Here is a 22,835-nt window from a genome sequence, read left to right as displayed (position 1 = left end):
TCGAATACTACCGTTGTACATACACTAAAATTAAATAGACCTGCAATTTAATACTTGTATTGTTGTTGTGAAGACCAACTTCCTGTATTTATAAATTACATTTCATGCCTTCAAAATAAAAGCTTCTCTCTGCGCGTCTGACATTGCGGCTCTGTGTGTGTGTGCGTGTGCTTTACCTTGTGATGCGTTTGCGTCCTGTGTCAAACCACCTGCGGATCCCTCTCGACCACTGGAAACAGGGAACGGTGGTCACTTCAGGGCCCGTGTGCAACGTCGTTATTTTTCTGTAGAAGCTTAAATGTTTGCGGCGGCTGACAATGGCGGATTAACGACATGACGGGCCTTATTCCCGACATGAGGAAAACATTTGACACCACAGAAGGATGTACGCGGAAGGAACGGGCACCAACAGCAACGACACAGGATATTTAAATAATTATCTCCCATTTTCCCGTCCGAACGCCTGTTAGCTCCACTGGCTAACGTTAGCTAAACATGATGGGAGTGAACAGCAGCTGTGGACGTTTAACACACGGGTTATAGCGGCATTAAACTCCAATTGTTCCCCTTTGAAGTGCACAATTTGGATTTTCCCTGCTTGGAAATTGAAGCCGTATGGTTCGGACTCGTACACTCGCTTCAAACGGGGGCATTCTAGGATAAAACGGAGCCAGAAAGACAGAAAACCTCCGGAGTCATGAGCGCTCAGGTTACAGGGAGGAAGAGGATCCCGAACCGGGAGAAGCTGACGGCGGAGGATGATGCCCTCAACCAGATCGCTCGGGAGGCAAGATAGTTTTATTTACAACATAATTATTATATTGTTATCGTTATCTATTCATTTACAAGGTTTCGAAAAGCCAAACCTGCAGCAGACTTGGTCATACTGCGCAAAATCTCGACTGCATCTGTTTACGGCAAAGTCATGAAGGGAAAGACTTGAGAGAATTTGTTTACGGCAACAGGATGTAATAATTATGAAGTAAACACTTTCTGCTGCCTTTGTATCTTCATAAACATGCATTTATCCGTTTACTGCGACCTTAAAGGTAGAGATCCACACATTAAGGCCGATGTTGATGTTTTGGAGTGTGTATATTTGTTTATGAAACTCTTCCTTTTCCTCCTTTTGGAATAACTACATAATAAATAAAATAAAATAAAGTCTACCTTCTAAAACACTGGAGAAAAGAGAAATGTTCTGCTTATATTCGTATTTGTCATAAACAGATACTGTGAAAAAGACAACATTATGGTAAGATTCTCTCAAATGTCTGATTACAGTGTTGCCATCTTTGAGAGTTAAAAAGTAACCTTTAGTTGTCCCACAAATTTCACAAATTCACAAAAAGATTTTTGGCTCGTATCCAGAGACACCATGGCATCATAATCATCCTTCAACGAAACATTAACTTAAGCTTCAGAAATATGATCCCAACACAGTTCAGTTCTGTTCAGCAGAGATGTCTTAGCAGCGGAGGTCTCTCTGTAATTAATTCATCGTTTGTCCACTGTCTAATGTCCCACTAATGAGGGACAAAGCTGCTGTTATGCCTCGCTTGTCCTACATACGCAGGAATGTGGAGGGTAAAAGCCTCAGAAACACTTGAATGAGATTCACTTCCTGCTGATGGAAGCAGCTCTCATGTGTTGTGTCATTGTCTCTTTGAGAGATCAAGAGGTTTCACAAACTTTCAGTCACCAAGGGGAGGGAGGGGGTGGGAGGGGGGGTATAATGCTCACCCAATCAGAGAATAGAGTAGAATAATGAATGATGTGTAGTAATTTACATCAGTATGATAGTAATGACTCCCTTATAGAGGAGAACTGTTCTGAACCATCCTCCCCTTTGGTGGGAACCCTAAAGCTTTAAAGGATCTCATTATAAAGGCCTGATGAGGAGGCGATGCAGTCTGACAGCTCCAGGTAAGTTGATCCTCCACCGCTCAAACTTTTTCCCTGTTCTTAAAATTCCTCCCTGGAAAAAAAAATGGACAGGAAAACTTCAGCCGTGTCCAATCAACCACGAACTCCACTTTCACCCGGGACTGTTAAAATAGAGACATGAGCAAACGTTTCCACTGTGGGGGGAGTTTAACTGTGACAGAACCATCCAAACACGTCTCATAACTCTGCTTTACTGTGGAACCCTGTCTCTTGTTCATGACCTAAAGGCAAAAAAGACCAAGGTCAGCTGACCCCCAACATCTGGAAAGAATCACCCTGAGCCCCCTGGCCTCCAGATACCAATAAAAACGCTCCTCTTCCTCCTTTTGGTGCCTCACGTGAGGCACAGAGAAGAGTAACACTCTCCTCTTCCTATAGAAGTTTGTCACATTGTGGTCTAATGGCCTCTCGTCGTGTTCTCGTCCCTTTGGTGTCAGATCATGGATCCAAACAGGGAAAGTCTCACAAAGGGGGTTGAGCAGCTGAGCTCCTGGACAGGCTGGCAGATGCTCTGTGTGTGTGTGTGTGTATGTGTGTGTGTGTGTGTGTAAGGGGATTGGCTGGGCTGTATCCCACTGACCTGCATCCTTTAAGCCTCAGCTACACCAACGGAAACATTAATCGCCCCCTGAACTACATTATTGTCTGGATTACCTTATTTATCCAGATGTCCTCTGGGAAACACTCCAATGTTGTCATTTATCATCTATCACTGTAATTACTTCAGGCTTTATGGCATTTGTGAATCATTTAAATCCTGACATGCTTAGCCCACAAAACAATGACTGTCGGCTTCTGTCACAATACGCTCAGACACGGAGCTCCATGGATACGTCCGCCTCGCCCTCGCCCATATAGCTGCGCTCTCTCGCCGCCGTGATTGTCATGTGTTCCCCAGCTGTCCCAGCATGCTGTGTTTGTGTGCGTGTGTGTGAAGCAGCAGGGCGGGGCTCAGGGTGGAGCCGCAGCAGCTCTGTTTGGTTTGGGACTCTTCAGGTTTTCCAGAACACTCCAGCGCTGTGAGACTACCATGGCTTGGCAGCGTGGACTCTGAAGTAAACACAGAAACTCTCTCCTCCGTGTTTGCTTGTCGGTTTAACTGGCTACTTGTTGGTCTCGTGACTGCTGTGCATGCTGGGATAGCCCATAAGTGTCAGTGCATCTCAGAGCCATTAGGGTTGGGGGGGGGGGGGTACATTGTTTTTCAAATGGCTGAGCTACTGTCAAGCTACTGAATGAAGTAGTTCAGTTAGTAGCTTCACCACTCATCAACATTGGAAATAGCTTTGACTTCTTTCCATGGGTCGGTTTTTGAAGAACATAAACTGATAAAATGAGAACTGAATTGAAACGGGTGAGCCGGTTAGGCAGCCTGAGTTTACACCGTGTCTGTTAAACTTCCCGTCCTCGAATCGCTGCTCATGATTTATTTCTTGTGTTGTTTGTTTGATTTGTAACTGCCGCACAAGCTGTTTGTATTTTGAAATCTCTTCATGTTTTCATGTCATCCGTTGTGTGACCGTGCTTCTAAAGTTTCTCCCCTGTGGTGAAGTGCCTGCAAACCGCTGCCGCTCATCTGTCAGAGGAAACGCTGTCACCATGTGGATTCCACCAGGCCAAAACAAACACTTCTGCTTCCCAGCATGCATTTCTGCAGTGCACCAACACACTGGCTTTGGTCTCAGATTTCCTGGACAGAGGACGAAGCTGCATGTGACGTTGTTGTTGTTGTTGTCCTCAGCTTTTCGTCTCTACCTGGAAGAGAACACACAGAGAGATGAGATTCATTTCAGATCACTGATTGTGGCTTTAGGGTGCACACAGGAACAATGAGGGCAGTGAGAGTCAGTCGGTATTCAGGCTGCAGGGTGTGTACGCTGGGCCAGGTGGGTGTCGTCTCTTGCCATCCGGATTGTCCACATTCTCTCCTGCTGTGCTCACACTGTGGAGCGACGCCTCCTGGTGGCGGACGCCCTACTGGTACAGGTGTGGCACGTAATCATATGGTGTGGGTGAAGAATTAAATAACTAGTAGTATCTGTTTGGCGTCTTGTGGGATTATGATGTTTTGTTGAGGTGAGAACTCTTTTGTGACTCGGAGATCCTAGAGAAAATTTAAATGGTGGAAAACCAGGTCAACAGCAAATGGCAGTGGCCTTAATGAGTGGATACAGAAAGTCCAAAGGGGAATTTTGATGCTATAGCTTGAGTCTTGTTTGATCAGATTACTGATTCAGCTTTACTGTGAGAACAAACATCACACAGATCACCGCCTGACCCTTTAGCTGCATCACTTTGCTCTTCATCATCGCCGCTTTGTGCATTAAACTCATATTGCGGCTCTCTTTCCAGGCGGAGGCGCGGCTGGCGGCCAAGCGAGCGGCGCGCGCGGAGGCCAGGGAGATTCGGATGAAGGAGCTTGAACGGCAGCAGAAGGAGGTGAGCTGGGAGGGACGCGTCTTTCCTGTCTGTACAGAAATGTGCCGCTCTGAAGGCTTTACTGAGGCTGGAACACCATCACAACACCAGGAGCCGCACTGAAACCTGCTGCGTCGACAGTCGACCTCTAGAAGAGATGGATAGTAGCATGAAGCGTGCACCACTGCGCCATCACCTGGATGAAAAACACATGCCACCTCAGAAACAGCGCCATCTAGAGCCCGTGGCCACACGACCAGCTCTGCCCATTACACCAACACATTCACTGGTAGAGAAGTCTTCGCTCATAGACTCATTACGTCATCATAAAACTCTTGTTTGTTTACCTGGCACAGAAGCAGACAGCAGAGGGGGCCATCAGCAGCCCGAGGGCTTAGAGGGGTCAAAGTTCACAATGTGATAATAGGTTGGGTCCCTTGGATAGTGAGGAAGCCTTAATCAGGAGTGTTTGGGAGTGCGGGTGGGAGCGTCGGCACGTCGTTTTGCCATGATTCAGAAAGTGTGTCTGTGCGGCTGAATTTCCTGCTCAGCTGGTTTTCACTGTGTGGAGATGTTGTGTCCCACTGCGGTGAGTAACACACACACGCACGCACACACACACACAAGCATTATAAGCCATCAGTGAAGCGTGATACCTTTGGTTGGAGTGTGTTGTGAGTTTAGTCACATTTCAATGTTCTCTGGATCAAAAACTGCATATTCGTCCCCAGAAGCTCTCCCAGCATAGAACTCTCCTTTCATTCTGACCTCTGACCTCTCTGACTATCAGTCTTTTGTGTTTTCTTTCATGCTGTAGCTTTTTCACACTCAGAAGGTGAGATCCCTTCTTCTTCTCCTCCAAATCTCAACTCTTAATTGACTGAATAACGTCATTTTAAAGTCTTTGGAATCTCTGTGTCCCTTTTGTCTTCTTGCTCTGTTGTTAACTCCTCTTCCTCCCTCTCCTCCTGTTTCTCCCCTTTCTCCTCCCTCCTCTGCTTCACCCGCCCGTCTCTGCTGCTCCTCCCGCAGAGGTATTACGGTGTGGACAGTAAATGGGGGCACATTGAGCAGTGGATGGTAGGAGTAACTGCAGCTCTTTGCATGTCGCTCGGCCCTCAGCTGCTCTCATGAAAACCACGCATCTCCTTCAATGTGCTTCTTGTTGGAACGAGCGATGCCACCCATCAGTCTTTGAGGCTATAATAGCTTGGCACCACAGATTTCAGCTTTAAACTCACCCCCCTCACGTTTCAACTCCAATATCAGTCCTAGCAGCTGCGTTCATCACCAGCCACTGACGAGACAAAAAAGAGGATTAAACCTCTGCCTAACATCTGGATTCAGTCTGAAGGCTATCATATTGGAGTCGTGAGGTTTTCACATTGCAGCTGTGCAGTAGAGTTGCATGGCGGTAAGCAACGTCTCAGAGCATCTCTGCTTGCATCTCAGCTTGTGTGTGTTTGTGGTTTCCCTTGGCTCAGTCGGACGCTGACACAGGTGTGGATTAACCAGTCGCCTCTTAATCCACGTCTGATAGAGTGAGAGCCCCTCCTCATGCGGGGTTCGTACTCCTGTCCAGCATGATGCGCCTTTTATTCAGCCTAGTGTCACAATCCACATGTGAAAGTCAAGCCACAGCAAAACAATGATGAGTAAGCAACATCTGAAGTGGTTACACAGTGATGTCATGTAGCTCATCCTCTGATCCTCGTGTCTCTACATGGATCTCATTCTATAGATACCATGAGGATGATAAACTTTCATTTTGAAGTCCTATCCTATCATTATTTGGAATTCTTCCTGCATGAGTTCAACTTCTCCAGGAGTGTGTGTGTGTGTGTGTGTGTGTGTCGGTGCTTTGGGATTCCACCCTTATCAGTGTGTAGACCTAAACTGCCACATGAGCACAAAATAACACACACACACCAAACACACACACACACACACACACACACACACACCCACACACACACACACTGTGTGTGTGTGTGTTTGTGTTTGCATGATCCATCTGGTTTTCTGTTCAGTGTAAATCTCTCTCTCTCTCTCTCTCTCTCTCTCTCTCTCTCTCTCTCTCTCTCTCTCACTCTCACTCTCTCTCTCCTCCTTTACCATTTCCATCTTTTTAATCTTTTCTGTCCTCTGTTTCCTTTTGGGCGTTACAGGAGGAAAGTGAGAGGTATTCACGCCACTCACGGAGACACACTTCGGTCTGTATCTCTCTCTCTCTCTCTCTCTTTACTTCTATCTGCACCTCTCTTGTAGTCTTCCCAGTCCCTTGTTACTCAAACCATTATATCAAAGTAGATTAGATCTGGGTTAGCTGAGTATTGAATACCAAAGAACGCAAACGAGTGAACACAAATGTTGTGACCCAGAGTGTGTGTGGTGTCGACCCGGTCAGGTCACATCATGCCACGTTTAGTGATCCTTCCTTTGTTTGTTTATCCTGTAGATCTCAGACGATGAGGAGCGAATGTCTGTGGGGAGTCGCGGCAGCCTCAGGGTGAGTGACACGCACACACACACACTCTCACACACACACTCACTCTCACACACACACTCACTCACAGTGACAGTGACACACCCTTTTACGTAACAAGTCTTCTTGGTGTCACCATATTGAAGGAGAGTTTCCAGAGTTCATGTTTGTAAATGTCTTGACTGTCACACTGATCCATGTGTGGATGCAAATTTAGGATGAAATCCCTTTTGATTGCTTTGGGTGTGACTTTGGTCCAGACCATCATGTGGAGCAAAATGGACTCAGACGTAGAAGTGAGTGTTCTTACCCAAAAGGTCACAGCTGAGAGGTCGTTGAGCTCGTTGGGTTTTTCAGACAGAAACGTTGTCTGGCTGCAGGAGAAGGACGAGAGGCCAAAGGTCAAGGATGTTTTTCAGATGACGTATAACATGACCCCCCCGACCCTGTGTTAGATCAGCATCAGAGTCTTAAGACAGACGATAAATGCGTCACTCCACATGTTCAGTGATGGATAACGGTGCAGATAAGGGAGAGTGTGTGAGTCAGCGCATTCCTGATCTCAGTCAGCCTTCACAGTTCAATCAGACACACACTTCTTTACTCATTCTTATTCATTTCATCTGTTTCTACCCATTGCTCCTCTGCTTACATCTGTCTGTCTGATCCCTCCTCATCTCTCCGTTTTCCTGCTTGATCCTTCATACATTTATCCCTTCCCTACATTTATCTCTTCCCCTCTTTCTCTCTCTCTCTCTCTCTCTCTCTCTCTCTCTCTCTCATATAGGGGGTCCACAGTTCAGACCTGCACAGCAGCAGCAGTAGTCTTCCTTCTCTCAGACATCACACCTCCGCTCAGAATGGCCGGGTGTGTCCCTCTATCGTTACACTCTTTGCACTCCTCCTGCCCATAAGCAAGGCACCCCCCCCCTCCCGCCCTCCCCATGCTTCTGATCAAACATGATGAAAGTTGTTTTATTGTTTTCTCTCTGTAGCCCTCGGTGCTCTTTAGTGACGTCCCTCGCTCTCAAAGCCACAGGGTTGGTCTCCCCTCAGCCTTCATCACATCCTGTTGTTGATGTTATTGTTGTTGTTGAGAGTCGGAGTGTCACACATCAGTAGAGTAACGGTTACCTGCTGCTAGAGTAAGCTGGGTTATAAACGCTGCTCTTCCTGTTTGACACCTGGTGTATTTTTCTAGCCTCATCCCGTCTTTCATTAGTATGTCGGCATGACCGTGTGTGTGTGTGTGTGTGTGTGTGTGTGTGTGTGTGTGTGTGTGTGTGTGTGTGTGTGTGTGTGTGCGCGTGCGTGCGTGTGTGGCTCCAAACAAAGATGTGATCAGTCGGTTGTTGTTGGTCTCAGCCTACATAAGCCCCACTGAGGACCAGACTCCTCAAACACGATGAAACTTGATGAAAGGAGACGCAGCTTCTTTTCTGCTCTGCACCAAATTTACTGCTTAGTGACTCAGACAAGCTCCAGACAGGGATGTGTGTGTGTGTGTGTGTGTGTGTGTGTGTGTGTGTGTGTGTGTGTGTGTGTGTGTAAATCAGTCATGTGTGTGGACACTGGTGATTTGAGTAAAATGGTGAACTATTCTGTGGTTTTCTCTCTTTATCTGTCTGAATGTTTTTCATTAACAGCTGCTGACTTCATAGTTATTAATGCTGATACTGTTCTGTCCTCTCTCTTATCCTTCCTTCCTTCCTTCCTTCCTTCCTTCTTTTCTTCCTTTCCTAGCCCTCAGACTACAGTGGTTTCTTGGGCTCCAGCTCTCGGGCCTCCTCCAGGGCCAGTTCTGCTCGTGCGAGCCCAGTGGTGAGCTCTGCTTTGGGTCACTTTCTCTCTCACGCCCCCCTGACTTCCATCCATCCACCTTCTCCCTTTCCATTTTGTTTGATCTTATTTTCTCAATGGTAATGTCGTTCTACCAGTGTGCCTCCCTGAGAATTGTAAAAAATAATGCGTCTCCTGCCACCTGGTGGCCGTTTGATGCACTTCCTGTTGAGTTCAGCCAGTAGGGGAAGATTTGAGATCTGGTCAGAGCCGCTCCAAAGTGAGTGCGTCAGGTAAAATGGAGAAAAAAGTGGAATTGATTTGCAGTGGTTTCTAACAGAACTGCTGACCTTTGACCTGCAGTGGGTTGACTAACTGAGGACATGTGATTATTTAGTCTGAGCCTGCATCCCTCTGCTTGTGTTCAGTGCCTGACTGAGCCCTCTGTGTGTTAAAGTCATCAGCCTGTTAGGAGTGACTATCCTTCAATCAATCGGATTATCTGTTAATTAATCAGTCAGTGAAGTGTGTGTGTCTGTCTGTTTGTGTTTCCAGGTGGAGGAGAGGCCGGACAGAGAATTCCTGGATAAAGTAAGAGACCCTTCAGACTCTGTGCTGATTCAGGAGTGTGTGAGTGTGATTGTGGTCAGAGAGGCTTAAAGTTTGTATGCAGGCATTAAGGTGTGCATGCTTGATGTCCTCCTCAGGGCCCCAGGACGGCGTCCACCCTGTCAGCCGCCACGCTGGCGTCACTGGGTGGAGCTTCATCTCGCAGAGGGAGCTGTGACACGTCTTTCTCAGTGGAGACGGAGGCGTCCATCAGAGAAATAAAGGTGAGGATGTTTGACCAACCGGGCTGTTTACCTGCTCTATGTCTCTGTCTCTGTCTCTGTCTGTCCTGTAACCAGGCGACCAGACACACAGCCGAAACAGCCATGCTCACAATTCATCTGATCAATCAAACTATTTGCTCAGTTCTATATTAAAGACACAGAGTAAAGTGGCCGCTGTGTTTTGTGTCTGTGTCAGGATTCTCTGGTGGAGTCTGAGGAGAAGTACCGTAAAGCCATGGTGTCCAACGCCCAGCTGCACAACGAGAAGTCCAACCTCATGTACCAGGTGGACACCCTGAAGGAGGCGCTCAGTGAGCTGGAGGAGCAGCTGTGGGAGGCCTGCCGAGAGCGCGACGACAGGAAAAAGGTCAGAGGTCACACGAGCGCCGGAGTATTTACTGCTGAACCAGAATGTGTCTGTGGAGCCTTTCGTGTTATTACTGACATTTCATTCCAAAAATACTGCTTATGCCTCAGTATAATTCATATTCTGCATTTGTGCACGTGCGTGTGTGTGTGTGTGTGTGTAGGATTTTGAGCGGGAGAGACACGCCCACACTGTCCTGCAGTTCCAGTTTGAGCAGATGAGAGAAACCCTGAAACAGAGCGAAGAGCTGCTGACTGTGAGTTCATCTGACCGACACACAAAACAAAAACACCTTAAAGTCAAAGGTCAAACGTTCCCAGAAGTCCATTCAGGCGTTGATTACATTTACATCAGATATCATGTGACATATTCAGAGTTCAGATACATGCTTCACATACAAACACATCTGAAGTCTTTGCCTTCATGTTTTCATGCAGCTCTCACTCATCTACTCACATAACCAGGACTCCCTTGTTCGGGCTCTCTTGTGCTCTCTCTCTCTCCTTTTCACCTCACTTTTCCCGCCCTCCTTCCTCCTCGGCGGCCTCCTCCTGTGCTCAGGAGGTGGCTCAGCTGCGGCTGAAAAGTAGCAGCGCTGCACGGGAGATTGCAGACATGCAGGAAGCTCTGGAGTGGAAGGAGAAAAAGATCGGGGTAACGAGCAACTCTGCAGCTTTCATCTTTACATTGGGGTTTTAGTTACACAAACATATCTAAGCTGAGACGTCTAAAGCACATACATGTAATGTAGCGTGTGAGAGCATGACGGCTCTGCAGCTGAAAGATGTTTGTAGAACCAAAACCTCAGCCCTGAAGCTTTGCTAGCATCCTAATCCCAGTAACAAGGATTTCTAATTACCTTCCACATTTTCACTCTGCTGCTTTTCGTTCTTCTTCCTCTTCTCCTTCTCCAACCTCTCTTCTCTACTAACCGCTCCCCTCTCCTCGTGCTGCCGGGCCTACCTCAGGCCTTAGAGAGGCAGAAGGAAATCTCTGATATTGTGCGGATGGAGCACGACCGGCTCAGGGATGAGGGGGTCCGACTCAGGGATTTGCTGAAGGTACAGAGCACAAAATGTCAACAACCGGTGGTATCTGCAACAGAACCGATCCATAACACTCAATGACAAATCAGCGTGAACATTCTTTCCTACAGCTTCAGAGCTTCGAACCAGCTGAGTCTAAATGTTACACATGCAGAATCCTGTAGGAGGGAAAAGAAGAAATCTGTCCAATAATTCCAACAAATAAGACTTTTGATTATTGAAAACAACAACAGTAAACTTTGAAGTGTATCTTATGTAATTAATGGAAGTATTGTACTTCATATTTGTTCATGTCTCCCTTGTGGCACAGAAACATGGGATAGCCGTGTCTGCTGAGGTCAAGGCTAACGGGGATGTGGGACCGGGCCAGGCAGAGGAGGATGTCCGTGCAGAATCTGCCACTCGCTCGGCTCAGGAGTCACCACATGGAGGCAGAGAGAGTATGCTCGGTAATGAAATTCTTCTCCATTACATGTGTATCCATGCACGCTGTTGTGTATTCTTACCAAGGTGAAGAGTTTGATCCTCCAGAATGAGACACCTGCAAAGTCATACATGATGCAAACCCAAAGCACTAGAGAGAGCTGGTCGGCTCTATTCTGGAATAAAAGTGTGCAATTGATATTTGTCACATTTGGGAAAAGAACTCGTCACCATGGTAACTTGTAACTAAGCTATGAATGCATGCCAATGTGTCGTTTTTGTCTCCGATTTAAACCAATTTCAACTTTTGCTCCAGTTGGATGTTTTGAAATTCAGCGTCTTCCTCTAACACTCCAGCACCGTCCTCCTCCAGGAGATACAATCAACAACACTTCCTTTAATTCTCCTCTGATCAAGACCACGAGCCTCCATGCCATGAGTCACTCTGGGTTAATTCCCCAAATCTTTCCAATCTCTTTAGTTTGTCTTCTTGCTCGTCTCTAACAACCGTCTGTGCTCCTTCCACCAACGTCTCCTGCTTTTTCAGGGAATGCACCGGAGAGGCTGAATTGCATGGGACAGCCAGCAGAGAGCAGCAAACTCCCACAGGAGGCTGTGACCTGTAACCCACAGAGATATAAAAGGTCCCAGGACGCCGCCTCCATCAGCAAACAAACACAAACAGATTCAATAAACCAGATGAAGGGGAGCGCGAGAAGAGACAAAATGGAAAAATATACAATCAGGAAAGACAGCATAAGAAAACGAAGAAACACTGGAAGTACAAAAATTAAAGGATATAAGAAATATCAATATCCTCATGCAAATTCTCTTCTGGGGAACAAAGAACAACCGATAAAAAATGATGATTGTGAACAGAGGGTTTTCAGAGGCGAAATCGAACCTGAGAAAACCTCAGAAGAAGAAGAAGCGCATGCGACGACACAGCAGGACGTCAAACTGCGAAAGTCACGTCTCGTCACACCTCGGCCGGCAAAGGACTTAATCCTCCAAAACAAAGTGGCGCTATCGAGTTTGGCTGCCGGTAAACGGAACCTTCAGAGCAACGAGATGAGCGCGGGGGGAGATGTGGCTGCAGTTGCTCCCAGTCAGCGTTCTCTAGACAAACAGCAAATGGAAAATCCCTTCACAATAAAAGCTGATAAAGAGAGTATGTGTGCTGAAAGGGAAGTTGCATCCGTTGCTACAGCATCGTTTCCAATAGAACAAATAAATAATCAGCTCACAGCGACGCCAGTGAGCCATAACACATTACACCACGAGTCATCTTTAACAATCTGCTGTGGTAGTGGTGGTGAAAGTGTGGAGGGTGAACACACAGATAGGGAGGGACTGAGAGGTTTCAGAGCAGTTAATGAACACAATCTTGACAACGAGGAGCGAACACAGCTTCTTAAAGAGAAAGACTCCTTCAGTAATGAATCAACTTCTGTCCCCAGTGACATGATGAAGGACTGGACTGGTTTGGAGATCACGATTCAGAGCTTGGTAAAACGGTTCATGGAAAAACACAATTCCATGACCGATGTCCCGGGAATGTTCCCCCAAAACCCGGACTCGGTCTTCCAGTGGACCTCAGTGGTGGAGGAAATACAGGACAAGAGGAATCAGGCGGAAAAGGTGTCTGATGAGCTTCAGGGCAAAGACGTGAAGGATGATCAGGGTGACACAGTAGAAGATGCATTAGAAGGCAGTGGGATGAAAACGAAACTCAGCACAAAGGATGATGTGACGTTGAAGGATCAGCCACTTCAAAAATCACTAAAAGATACAAATTTGGAAAGTAGTCCCACCGGACATTCACCAAAAGCAGAAGACTGTTCGGCTGCTGCTGTCGCGGAAGCAAAGATGTTCCATCAGCCGACATTGAGGGAAAGCCCTCAAAGTAATGAGGCGTCGGTTTCCTCATATGGCTTCACCCGTCAGAAGGTTCCGGATCGTCAAGCAACGGTTACAAACGATAGTGCCAAATCCTCGGCAGGATTCGTAACACGTTCCGTTGATGGTGCCATGGACGGACGTGGCGTCGTAGAGGATAAACTCGGCAACCCAGTGGTAAGGAGGCATTCCAACAGTCTGCTTTTTGTTGAGTGTTACTTTGAAGAACCACTCAAGACTAAAACAGTGAAGGAAGAAGTCCCAAATGAACACAAAGGGATCGAGGAAAAACCACTCAAAAGGCATCAAGGGTCAAGTTCGCTCCCACAAAGCGGCGGTCAGAGTTCACAAAAGGTCAGAAGCCATTTAGAGATGATTGCAGGTGAAATTGCGGCAATGGTGGTTCCAGAATGGGTGGTGATGAATCTCTCAGGAGGAAAAATGATTGAGGAAACGACGACGGAGGACTCAGCCGCACCAAACTGTGAGGCTCTGGAATCGACGCCGGCGCTGTCAGTCGGAGACCTGGACAGCTGCGAGGAAGCCTTCCCCCTCACTGACGAGGGGGCGGAGCCAATAGGAGCGGCAGCAGAGGTGGTGACCAAGGACCTCCGAACCCCTCAAGCAGCGACCAGCAGGAGGACAGGCGCTGGTTGGGGCGTCTCAAAGGAGGAGAACAAAGCCGACTGCAAGATTTCCTAGTTTTACAAGAGCAGACGCCTCATTTTGTTCATGTTCAAAGGTTTTAGCTCCTACATGAAGACTCTCAGGAGAAAACTATACATCGTTGTCAAGGTCTCAGCTCATCGCCCTTGTCAGTGTCACGTATGTTGATCTGTATGTATCTTACTGAAAGTGACGTCATTGTTTTTAAGAAGGTTAAATGAAGCGACAGTCAAGAAATAAAATCAACCAAGATGAATTTAGTGAAAAAAGATTCCTGTTGTTGTTGTTGTTGTTGTTGTTGTGTCCATGTCAGAGATACAGACTCACACATGCTGAGTTTGTTCTTTTAAGCTTTTTTAGTTTTTTTGAAGAAGAAAGCATAACAATCTAATAACAATAGCCATGCTATTTTTTTTGGAGATGTTTTTAATCATTGAAAATGGAAGAAAAGACAAGGAAAAAAAGAGTGACGAGAACAAAAGTAAACAAAGCGACAGCGATGATGTCATAGGTGCAGTTTTGACAGGATGACATCATTCCACCAACAATCTTCAAAAACCCATCATGGGTTGAGGCAAGACGAGAGAGGGGGATGAGGGGGGAGAGAAAAGAAAGAAAGTTTAAGTCTCAGTTTGATTGGCAGTGATTTCCAAACACACTCAGGGTAAGAATCTTCTAAAATGTGTTTAACTGTAATCATTTTTTCAAATTCCATGTTTTTTTATTTTTGTCATTTAATTTATCTATTTCACTAATTTATCAGGACTCAGGGGAAATAGATTTGCCTTCATTTGGGAAACTGAGCAGTCACGATCAACCACAACCACGCAATTCAGATCAATCAAAGAAGTCAATTCAATTGGACTTCATTTTAACAGTATAAGTGCAGTCATTGATCTGTCTGTCAAATATAATTCAATCATACACAGATTTGATTGATTCATATTTCTTTTCTCTCGTCCTGCAGAGCTCCGGCTCAGGAAACTGGTGGATGAGAGAGAGAGTTTACAGGATCAGGTGAGAAAGTCATCATCATCATTAACAATCCTCGCAATCCTCATTCATGCAGACAATTGACTCCTGAATCCAAATGAACTCCCTTTGTTTTTGCGTGTGGTGCAGGTGAGACTGCTCAAGTCTCAGCTGGAGCAGAGGCAGAAGAAGGGAACAGACGCTCTGAGTCCAGAGGAGGGCGGTCTACAGAACGGCATGGACTCACATCTGCTGGACCTGCAGAGTGAGTCTACTACCCCGAGCCCCATTGTGACAGATTTGTTTGCTCTTACCAATTATGTGCTATGTGATGCACTGTGCAGGGGACGCCAACAGACAGATCAGCGACCTCAAGTTTAAACTGGTGAAATCGGAACAGGAAGTCACCGCTCTGGAACAAAATGTAAGTGACATGTCGGCATCTTCATTTTGGCAAAGCCACCATTTAACATCTTATCTTTGCATTTAAGCTTCAAATGAGTTGATCAGGTGTAAAATTGGGAAATGATACGACACGAGGAGGCAAACATGACTTAGAAAAGGTGTAATCCAGGAAAGAGGAGATGTTTGCAGTTTGAGCAATCTGTTCCTCCTCCTCTCCTTCCTCAGATCATCCGGCTGGATGGTCAGGTGGTGCGCTACAAGTCAGCATCAGAGAGCGCAGAGAAGATTGAAGACGAGCTGAAGGTTGAGAGGCGGAAGCTGCAGCGAGAGGTCAGTTGGAGCGGCACAGAATCTTTGTTCCCTCTCAACATTGTGGGATTGTCTCAAATCCTCACCTGTGTTGTTTTTTCCCTGCAGCTAAGGACGGCTCTGGACCGGATCGACGAGCTGGAGGTCAGTAACAGCCACCTGTCTAAACGCCTGGAGAAGATGAAGGCCAACCGCAACGCCCTGCTGGCCCAGCAGTGATGTCCTCTTTCCTCAGAAGGTGGATCCTCCAGTGTCTCCTTGCAGATAAAGGTGACGGTGATGCTTCCTTCCTGGAAAGTTGGATCTTCAAGGGTCTGCTTAAGTTTAATGGTCATGATCGGTCCTAATGGTTGAGGAACTTTAATCTCCAGAGACAATCAACACTTGGAGGAGGTGTGTGACACTTCCTAGCTGTAAACTAAGATGTGACACTTTGATTATCATGACTGATGATCACTTGATGGAGGGTCCTTCCAATTCCAGTGTCAATTTGAGTTTAAAGGTCAAGGTCCTTTTTTATTTTAGGGGATCTTGACCATTAAATTCCTGAACACTTGAGAATACTTAAAGTCAGAGACATGTCTTTCCTGTGTCTTCATCACTTTGACCTTTTAACTTGGAAGAGGAAGAGGAAGCTGAACTCCACTTTCCAAAGTCGATTGAGACGTCAACCTCAGCTTTTATCTCAAAGGGGACCTTTGCTTTGACACTTCTCTCAAAAGCAGCTGAACAGAAGTGACGGCTTACGATGCAAACGCTCTATGAACTAACACAAAGGTCATTAATCACAGTTAGCTGCGTCCGTGCCATGTTTTCATCTACATCCCAAGAAAGAATGAAGACAATCACACGAGAAAAAGGGAGCACGGCAACTCAACAGACGGACGGACCTTCGTCGTAAGCTGCAGCGTCTGCAGACTTTGCTTGGGCTGGTTTAAGGTCTAAATTTGTTGGGCCAGATAAGTGAGTATAACTGTGTCGGGAGAGTGTTGGATGTTGTCTATCGGAAAAGGTTTGTCAACTGTTGCTGTGGTCGGGTGAACGTCTGGAAGGTGACTGGTTATCTGTGCAAGTGGAAAAGGAATCTGCAGTTCCAGGTTTTGGTAATTGAGGCAGCACTTGTGAACATATACTTCTGAAAGTAAAGCGAAAGGAAAACGCTGATGGATTGTGGCTACGATCGCCTGCGGCCGCGGCTTCCTTTTACACCTGAGCTGGATCACAGCACTCACAAAGTGGTCATGGTTTGGTTTTTGTCCTTGTGCCGCTGCCAAAGGTTGGGGTTTGCAGCGCCCACCTTTAAACTTGCTCCAATGTCCCTGCAGGTAGCTCAGAATCCAGTCGCCTCAGCTTGCGTCGCCATATTTGTGCAGCACTACCTCTCCTCAGACACTCGGGGGCGCTGTTTTGCAGAGATTCTGATTCTCTCATTTGCCTTCAGGAGTTGAGTTCATGTTGGTGTCTGTTTTGTTTTTTTATTTGCATATGATTTGTCTTCTTTTGTCACTTTGTGTTTGTGGAGAACATGGAAATGCACTCGAGCCAAAGTCCACGTCACATGGTAGCTGGTGTTTGTCTTACTTTTGGTTTATTTCATGGTTTGGGGGAGGGTGGGTATTGGAAAATGATACCAACTGGTGGCATAGCAGATCATCAAAAAAATATAAAAATCAAGTTGATGAAATCCCAACAAACACATTTTGTTCCATAAAGTACAACATTCAGAATCAAAGTTGCTATCAACAAATTTCCAACAATACCCAGCCCTGTCAATCATGTTGGTGTTGGGGTCAGAGAAGAAGGTGTGGCCTCGGCTGTGTGTTAATGTGTGTTTGTGGATAATATATATGAAGGTGGAAATACACCCGGCACAACAGAGTCAGGAATATATCAATGTCATGTCTTTATTTTGATCTTGTTTTTTATATAATTCATCACAGCACTTGGGATGCAACATCAGCAGCTTGTAAATTGTCTGAATATTACGGTCATCTGGGAAACCGTCAATCAATCGCTGTGTGAATGAACAGTTTGGTTCTAGAACGACATATCCGGGACATGTTTATCTTCTAGTCTTTGCATAAATCAAAGTATCCTGCTGGTCATTACAGATATTACCGCTCATTTTGCCACTACTGTGAGGAAAGAATGTCACGTCACTAATCCACACAAGAGAAACAACAATGGATGACGGAAAGACAGCGGTCGAAGGGAGAAAGTAAGACTCAAGTAAAGAGAAGCAAAGCAGAGCGAAAATGATTTGATTTGCAATAACACTTTTTGTGAATGTATTGTTTTTCTGTTTTCTTCAGCTGGGAGCCCTGAAGAATATCACAGGATATCTTCTTGGTAATTCAAGTAGTCATTAATAAGGCTTTGACACGCTCTTCTTTAACCTGGTGGGTGTCATTGGGTGATTGCAAGCACTGTGCAATATTCAAATCATTTTTTTAATTGTCTGTCCTGTTGATTAGCATGGTGGGATGAAATGGACATGAAGTTTTTCTGATCATTATAAAGGTGTTACAGGTCTGTGAGGTGACATTTGGAAGAAATCTATTAAACTCCTACTACAACTGATTTCATGTTTTCAGCATGTTGTCTTTTGTCTTTGGTTTTTTTGGAGGCGACGAGAGGGATCGAGCCGTTTTTACAAGAATTTGGGTGAACACTCCTGTGGAAGCCCACAACTGAAAGTTAAATGATGCAACTGCATCTCCAGGCGTTTCCATCAAGAAATGAAACAGCGAGGGATAGAAAGCCCCGTTTCCTGTCCACACCTACCCCTCGCTCTTTTGCTCCTGTATCCTAACTGAGATTCATACTTTTCCCAACTAGAACAGATATTTGACTTAACTACTGGCCTCTCAAGCAGAATGCCTTAAGTCTAAGCTGCTCAGTCATCGTCAGAGAAGCCCTATAAATGTCACATTTGGGAAATTATGCAAAAGTGACAGAATAAAATATGAACGTTCATCATATTTAACCTAAAAACAAAAACAATATTTTTCTACAGATTAACTTTCATATTCAACAACTTAAGCTTGCAGTATATTTAAGAGTTACATTAATATGCTTGAAACAAATGATTAAAACATCATTCCTTTAAGGACCAGAAGCACTGAGGACCTGGAGATCATTCCCTCTCTGGATGTCATCCTCTCACAAGCTGAAGTTGTATTTTAAGAAAAGCAAAGATCTGTTCTAACTTCTGACTTTTCTCTGATGTGACAAAGTAGAGGCACTGCAGGCCTGGTTATATGTACATTTTGCCTGTATACCAAGTTTCAATATTTTCTTTAAAAAAAAACAACCTTGTGTCTTGATTAAAAAAGCCCTTGTGAGGTTATGTCACTGTCGCTGCTCACAACTTTGACAGATGAATGTTGGAGTTGGAACTTTTTCATAGTGTAACGGGTGGTGTATGGACCCAATTGCAGTACAAAGGACTCAGAATCACTGGTACAGTTCAACGGTTTACTGACACTCCGGCAGACAGGCAGACAGCACAGAAACACAGTGACAGGCGGCGCTCGGTCGAGCGGGCGGGCAGGCAGGCAGTCGGTGCAGCAAAGGTACCAGGAAGGAGCAGGCAGGTGGGTAGTCAGGAACAGGCGGGCGGTCAGGATACCTGGGAATTCAGGAGGCAGGCAAATCAGGGACAGGCAAGATTGGTACCGGGAAGACAGGCAGGAGTATGCTGGAAGGTCTCGCATGGCAAAGAACAATCTGGCAAAGGAGTGAGTGTGGAGCTGGTGAATATATGTGCTGGGCTGATTGCATGTGATGAGAAGCAGCTGTGTGCACAGGTAGAGAAGACTGGCGAGGTGGGTGTGCCTGGCAGGCTGAGTGGGGCGGAGACAGGATCAATGGAAAAACACTGAGAGGTGGATGACTGAACTGTGACACATAGATGTTAGAATAAAGGGTGGAGCAAATACTTACATTCTGCAAAGAGTGTCAAACTTGTTTAGACGTCTTCTTCCTGGTGCTATAAATATAAACTACGTGATACAAAGGTTGCACATTAAACTCTCCTCTGCCAGCTCAGCGGGCGACATCCACGCTATAACTACAAAGACTACGGTAAGTCTCAGGGCAAGCTGGATCACTACAAAACTTTCTTCACCACTTCTGAGAGAGAAAGAGAGAGAGAGAGAGAGAGAGAGAGAGAGAGAGAGAGAGAGAGAGAGAGAGAGAGAGAGAGAGAGAGAGAGAGAGAGAGAGAGAGAGAGAGAGAGAGAGAGAGAGATGGCTATCCGCCATTATGCTGGCTGCTTACCAGTGTAAGTAAACCAATGTTACGAGTGTAAACAGGCAAAGATATGACCACTACACTTCCGGGTTGATCATCAAGATTTTCACTTCTGCATTTGGGCCAATGGCTTTTTATGAGTAGTATGAGTGAGTATGCAACTTTATCTCTTGTAATCCTAATGTTATTTTGTAAAATCAGTTATGACGTGTATTTGTATCTTGTATCTTACACCCTTGTAAATGTGCGCTTCCTGTTTTCATGCCAAGCGGAGGATATCCAACAGACTGATTTACCAAAGTGTCAGTGTGATCTGGGGGGAGAGAGAGGACAGTCCTGTAAAGCAGCTTCAGGCTAGGCCACGTGAGTTGCATCATCTCCACCCTGACTTCCTGAAAAAGGCTAAACAAATCAACCTGTCAGTGATCAGACGCTTTTGGCCATTGTAAAGCCTGATGGAGACTTGTGGCCCTTATTTCAGGAGGAACGTGTCGATGTTCTTGGCCTCTTCTACCGCTTCCTGTTTTGCCTCCCTTCCCTTCCACCACGCAGCCATAATCCTCTCCTTCTGTTGACCCACATCAACGTGGGAAAAACTAAGGAACTGGTGGTGGACTTCCACAGCCAAAGACACACCTACCCAACACCAGAGAAAGGTAAGTACCTGGGTGTTCACCTGAACAACAGCCTGGTCTGGACCACATGCTGCTCTATGCTTGCCTACATATTTTCCCTATGTTTATATTACATGTGTTGTTTATATTGCTAAGTTATTATCTACTTTCTATCACTACTAAATCCTATTTCTATCTTATTGCAACCCCTTCCTGCTATAACACAGGAAATGTCCTTGTAAAGGTGCATCTTATCTTATAACTGCCCTCTGCCATCTTCTGCCTTCCTCTGTTCACCAGCGGCGCTCACTTCAATCACTCAATTAAAATGAAATCTGATTTTTGGCTTCATCTTTCTTTTCCTTTCCAGTTAATCTGAAGCAAAGAGATGGAGCTCACCTTTTCCGCCGTCTTACCAGCAGAAACCCATCCTATAATACAGTGTGTCATTGAAAACAAGCAGAGAAAGCTGAAGGCATTATTGAGGGGCAACAACATTAATACCCTTTACCCATGTAAAAACATTGGTCTTATTTCACTCCTGATGGCTGCTGTCCTGTATGGCAGCAAGGATGTTCTTGCCTTCCTGCTGAGTCAGGGTGCAGATCCAAACCAAGCTTCCACAGTGAGACTGACAGCTTTACATCTTGTCTCATCGTCCAAAGATCCACTTCATTTTACGTCAAAACTCCTTGAAGCAAAAGCTGATCCAAACTGCATTGACATGGCCTTACAAACACCACTGCATTATGCTGCCATGTCTAATTGAGGGGATGTCGTGAAAAAGCTCATTGATGCTGGTGCAATTCCTACATGGAGCAGTGATGATGATAAATTAGCGCTTATGATGAAAGACTTAGCTTTGGAAGATGATGAACCTTATTCCACAATCAAAGTGTTTGTGGACATTGAAAATGCTGTGCAGGGGAAGCCATTTGAAGACGTTTTCAAATCTTGTGCCAGCAACATGCTGCTGGAGAATCCACAAAACCATTTTACCCTGGCTGAGGTGTTCTTCTGTACTGATGGGCCACATGCAGAGAAATACAGGAAGGGAACTGTTAAATGGCTGAAAAGCAATCTCAACACCTACATTGAAAGTGCAGTCCAACGTTTTCCAACCATGTCCCAGGAGTATGTCAAATTAGTAGTTGCTTGTTTATATGCAGTTTTCTGTGCAGTGGAAGACATCTCAGATGAGCATACACATGCTGTGATCCCCCAACTACTGCGACAACTGGGCCCAACAGAGAGACATGACTGGGCTACACAGGAGCTTGTATTGCAAACACTGTACGTGATGACACAGAAAGCAAAGGGCATGAATGACTGGGATCAGAATTTTACTGAGTTGTTTTGCACAGCAGTTGTTCCTTTTGTGCAAGAACAATTCTCCACACCCACCAGATTATTCGCCTATGGCATTTTTGCAAACTTACTTTCAGTGGAACATGCGACTAACATGTTTACATCACTGGGGATCACGTCAGTGCCTGACGACATACTTGAATCTGCAGACATGCGAATGATTGACAAGATGAAAGAAGCACTTAGGCGTCTGGCAAATCATCTGGGCAGACCACAGTCAGAATGTGAAGATTCCACAGCCTTACCTGGATCCAAGAAGAAGAAGAAAGAGAAAAAAAAGAAGAAGGAAGAACGAGGTGATGTAAATGAAGTCAGTGCTGCTGCTCATGACCCAACATGTTTGACCTAAATGCTGTGGCTGTAGCCCCACCTATGGGCCAGGATAAGAACATGAACACCATACAGCCCTCTTGTCATAGTAGAGCAGAACATATTTGACAGCATATCACGATCACACTGAGAGATAGGAGGCAAAACAATGCATGGTCCACTCTGTGAAACCTTTCATCTGACATTCAAGCAGTCACAGTGTGTAGGTTTTGTTGTTTTCCAGAAGGGGGCAGCATCGGCAGCTCTCTGATGCTCTGAGCGGTCGAAGTAAGACTCAAGTAAAAATGAGCAGCGTGAAAATGATTTGATTTGCAAGTACACTTTTTGTGAATGTATTGTTTTTCTGTTTTCTTCGGTTGGGAGCCCTGAAGAATATCAGAGGATGTCGTATTGGTAATTCAAGTAGTCATTAATGAGGCTTTGACACGCTCTTCTTTAACCTGGTGGGTGTCATTGGGTGATTGCAAGCACTGTGCAATATTCAAATCATTTTTTTAATTGTCTGTCCTGTTGATTAGCATGGTGGGATGTAATGGACATGAAGTTTTTCTGATCATTATAAAGGTGTTACAGGTCTGTGAGGTGACATTTGGAAGAAATCTATTAAACTCCTACTACAACTGATTTCATGTTTTCAGCATGTTGTCTTTTGTCTTTGGTTGTTTTGGAGGCGACGAGAGGGATCGAGCCGTTTTTACAAGAATTTGGGTGAACACTCC

The 22,835-nt window shown here is 45.6% G+C and overlaps 1 protein-coding gene and 1 long non-coding RNA gene across 6 annotated transcripts; both read left to right on the top strand.

Moving 5' to 3' along the window:
- Nucleotides 1-267: 267 nt before the first annotated feature.
- lrrfip1b (leucine rich repeat (in FLII) interacting protein 1b) lies at nt 268-18,129 on the top strand. Of its 4 annotated transcripts, XM_076165859.1 has the most exons (15): nt 268-787; nt 4,300-4,386; nt 6,824-6,874; nt 7,638-7,718; nt 7,846-7,890; nt 9,185-9,220; nt 9,337-9,462; nt 9,659-9,829; nt 9,993-10,085; nt 11,186-11,324; nt 14,831-14,880; nt 14,986-15,100; nt 15,180-15,259; nt 15,466-15,570; nt 15,658-18,129. In XM_076165859.1, the coding sequence occupies exons 1-15, from the start codon at nt 698-700 to the stop codon at nt 15,766-15,768; spliced, it is 1,380 nt and encodes a 459-aa protein (XP_076021974.1). In that variant the 5' UTR covers nt 268-697; the 3' UTR covers nt 15,769-18,129. The 4 variants fall into 4 exon arrangements, with proteins under 4 accessions (XP_076021974.1, XP_076021970.1, XP_076021971.1 ...); XM_076165855.1 differs by lacking the exons at nt 14,831-14,880; nt 14,986-15,100; nt 15,180-15,259; nt 15,466-15,570; nt 15,658-18,129 and adding an exon at nt 11,846-14,822; XM_076165856.1 differs by lacking the exons at nt 7,846-7,890; nt 14,831-14,880; nt 14,986-15,100; ... (1 more) ...; nt 15,466-15,570; nt 15,658-18,129 and adding an exon at nt 11,846-14,822.
- A 1,378-nt stretch (nt 18,130-19,507) lies between these two features.
- On the top strand, nt 19,508-22,740 carry LOC143012702 (uncharacterized). Of its 2 annotated transcripts, none has more exons than XR_012965070.1 (4): nt 19,508-19,635; nt 20,074-20,167; nt 20,286-20,460; nt 20,789-22,740. It is a non-coding gene; the product is annotated as an uncharacterized LOC143012702 (long non-coding RNA). The 2 variants fall into 2 exon arrangements; XR_012965071.1 differs by lacking the exon at nt 19,508-19,635 and adding an exon at nt 19,650-19,953.
- Nucleotides 22,741-22,835: the final 95 nt, after the last annotated feature.

The sequence above is a fragment of the Genypterus blacodes genome, unplaced genomic scaffold (assembly GCF_046128005.1).
Source record: "Genypterus blacodes isolate CSIRO-AG114 ecotype Tasmania unplaced genomic scaffold, CSIRO-AGI_Gbla_v1 ptg000152l_1, whole genome shotgun sequence".
Lineage (NCBI taxonomy): Eukaryota > Metazoa > Chordata > Actinopteri > Ophidiiformes > Ophidiidae > Genypterus > Genypterus blacodes.
The sequence above is the reverse complement of the archived record's forward strand: the minus strand, read 5'-3'. Positions and strand labels throughout refer to the sequence as shown.

Bases quoted from the DNA above. Each gene is read 5' to 3' on its own strand.
- lrrfip1b (XM_076165855.1), top strand. From the start codon at position 698: ATGAGCGCTCAGGTTACAGGGAGGAAGAGGATCCCGAACCGGGAGAAG. The intron at 4,387-6,823 runs GTGAGCTGGGAG...TTTATCCTGTAG, and splicing joins TTGAACGGCAGCAGAAGGAG to ATCTCAGACGATGAGGAGCG. The intron at 11,325-11,845 runs GTAATGAAATTC...CTGCTTTTTCAG, and splicing joins AGGCAGAGAGAGTATGCTCG to GGAATGCACCGGAGAGGCTG.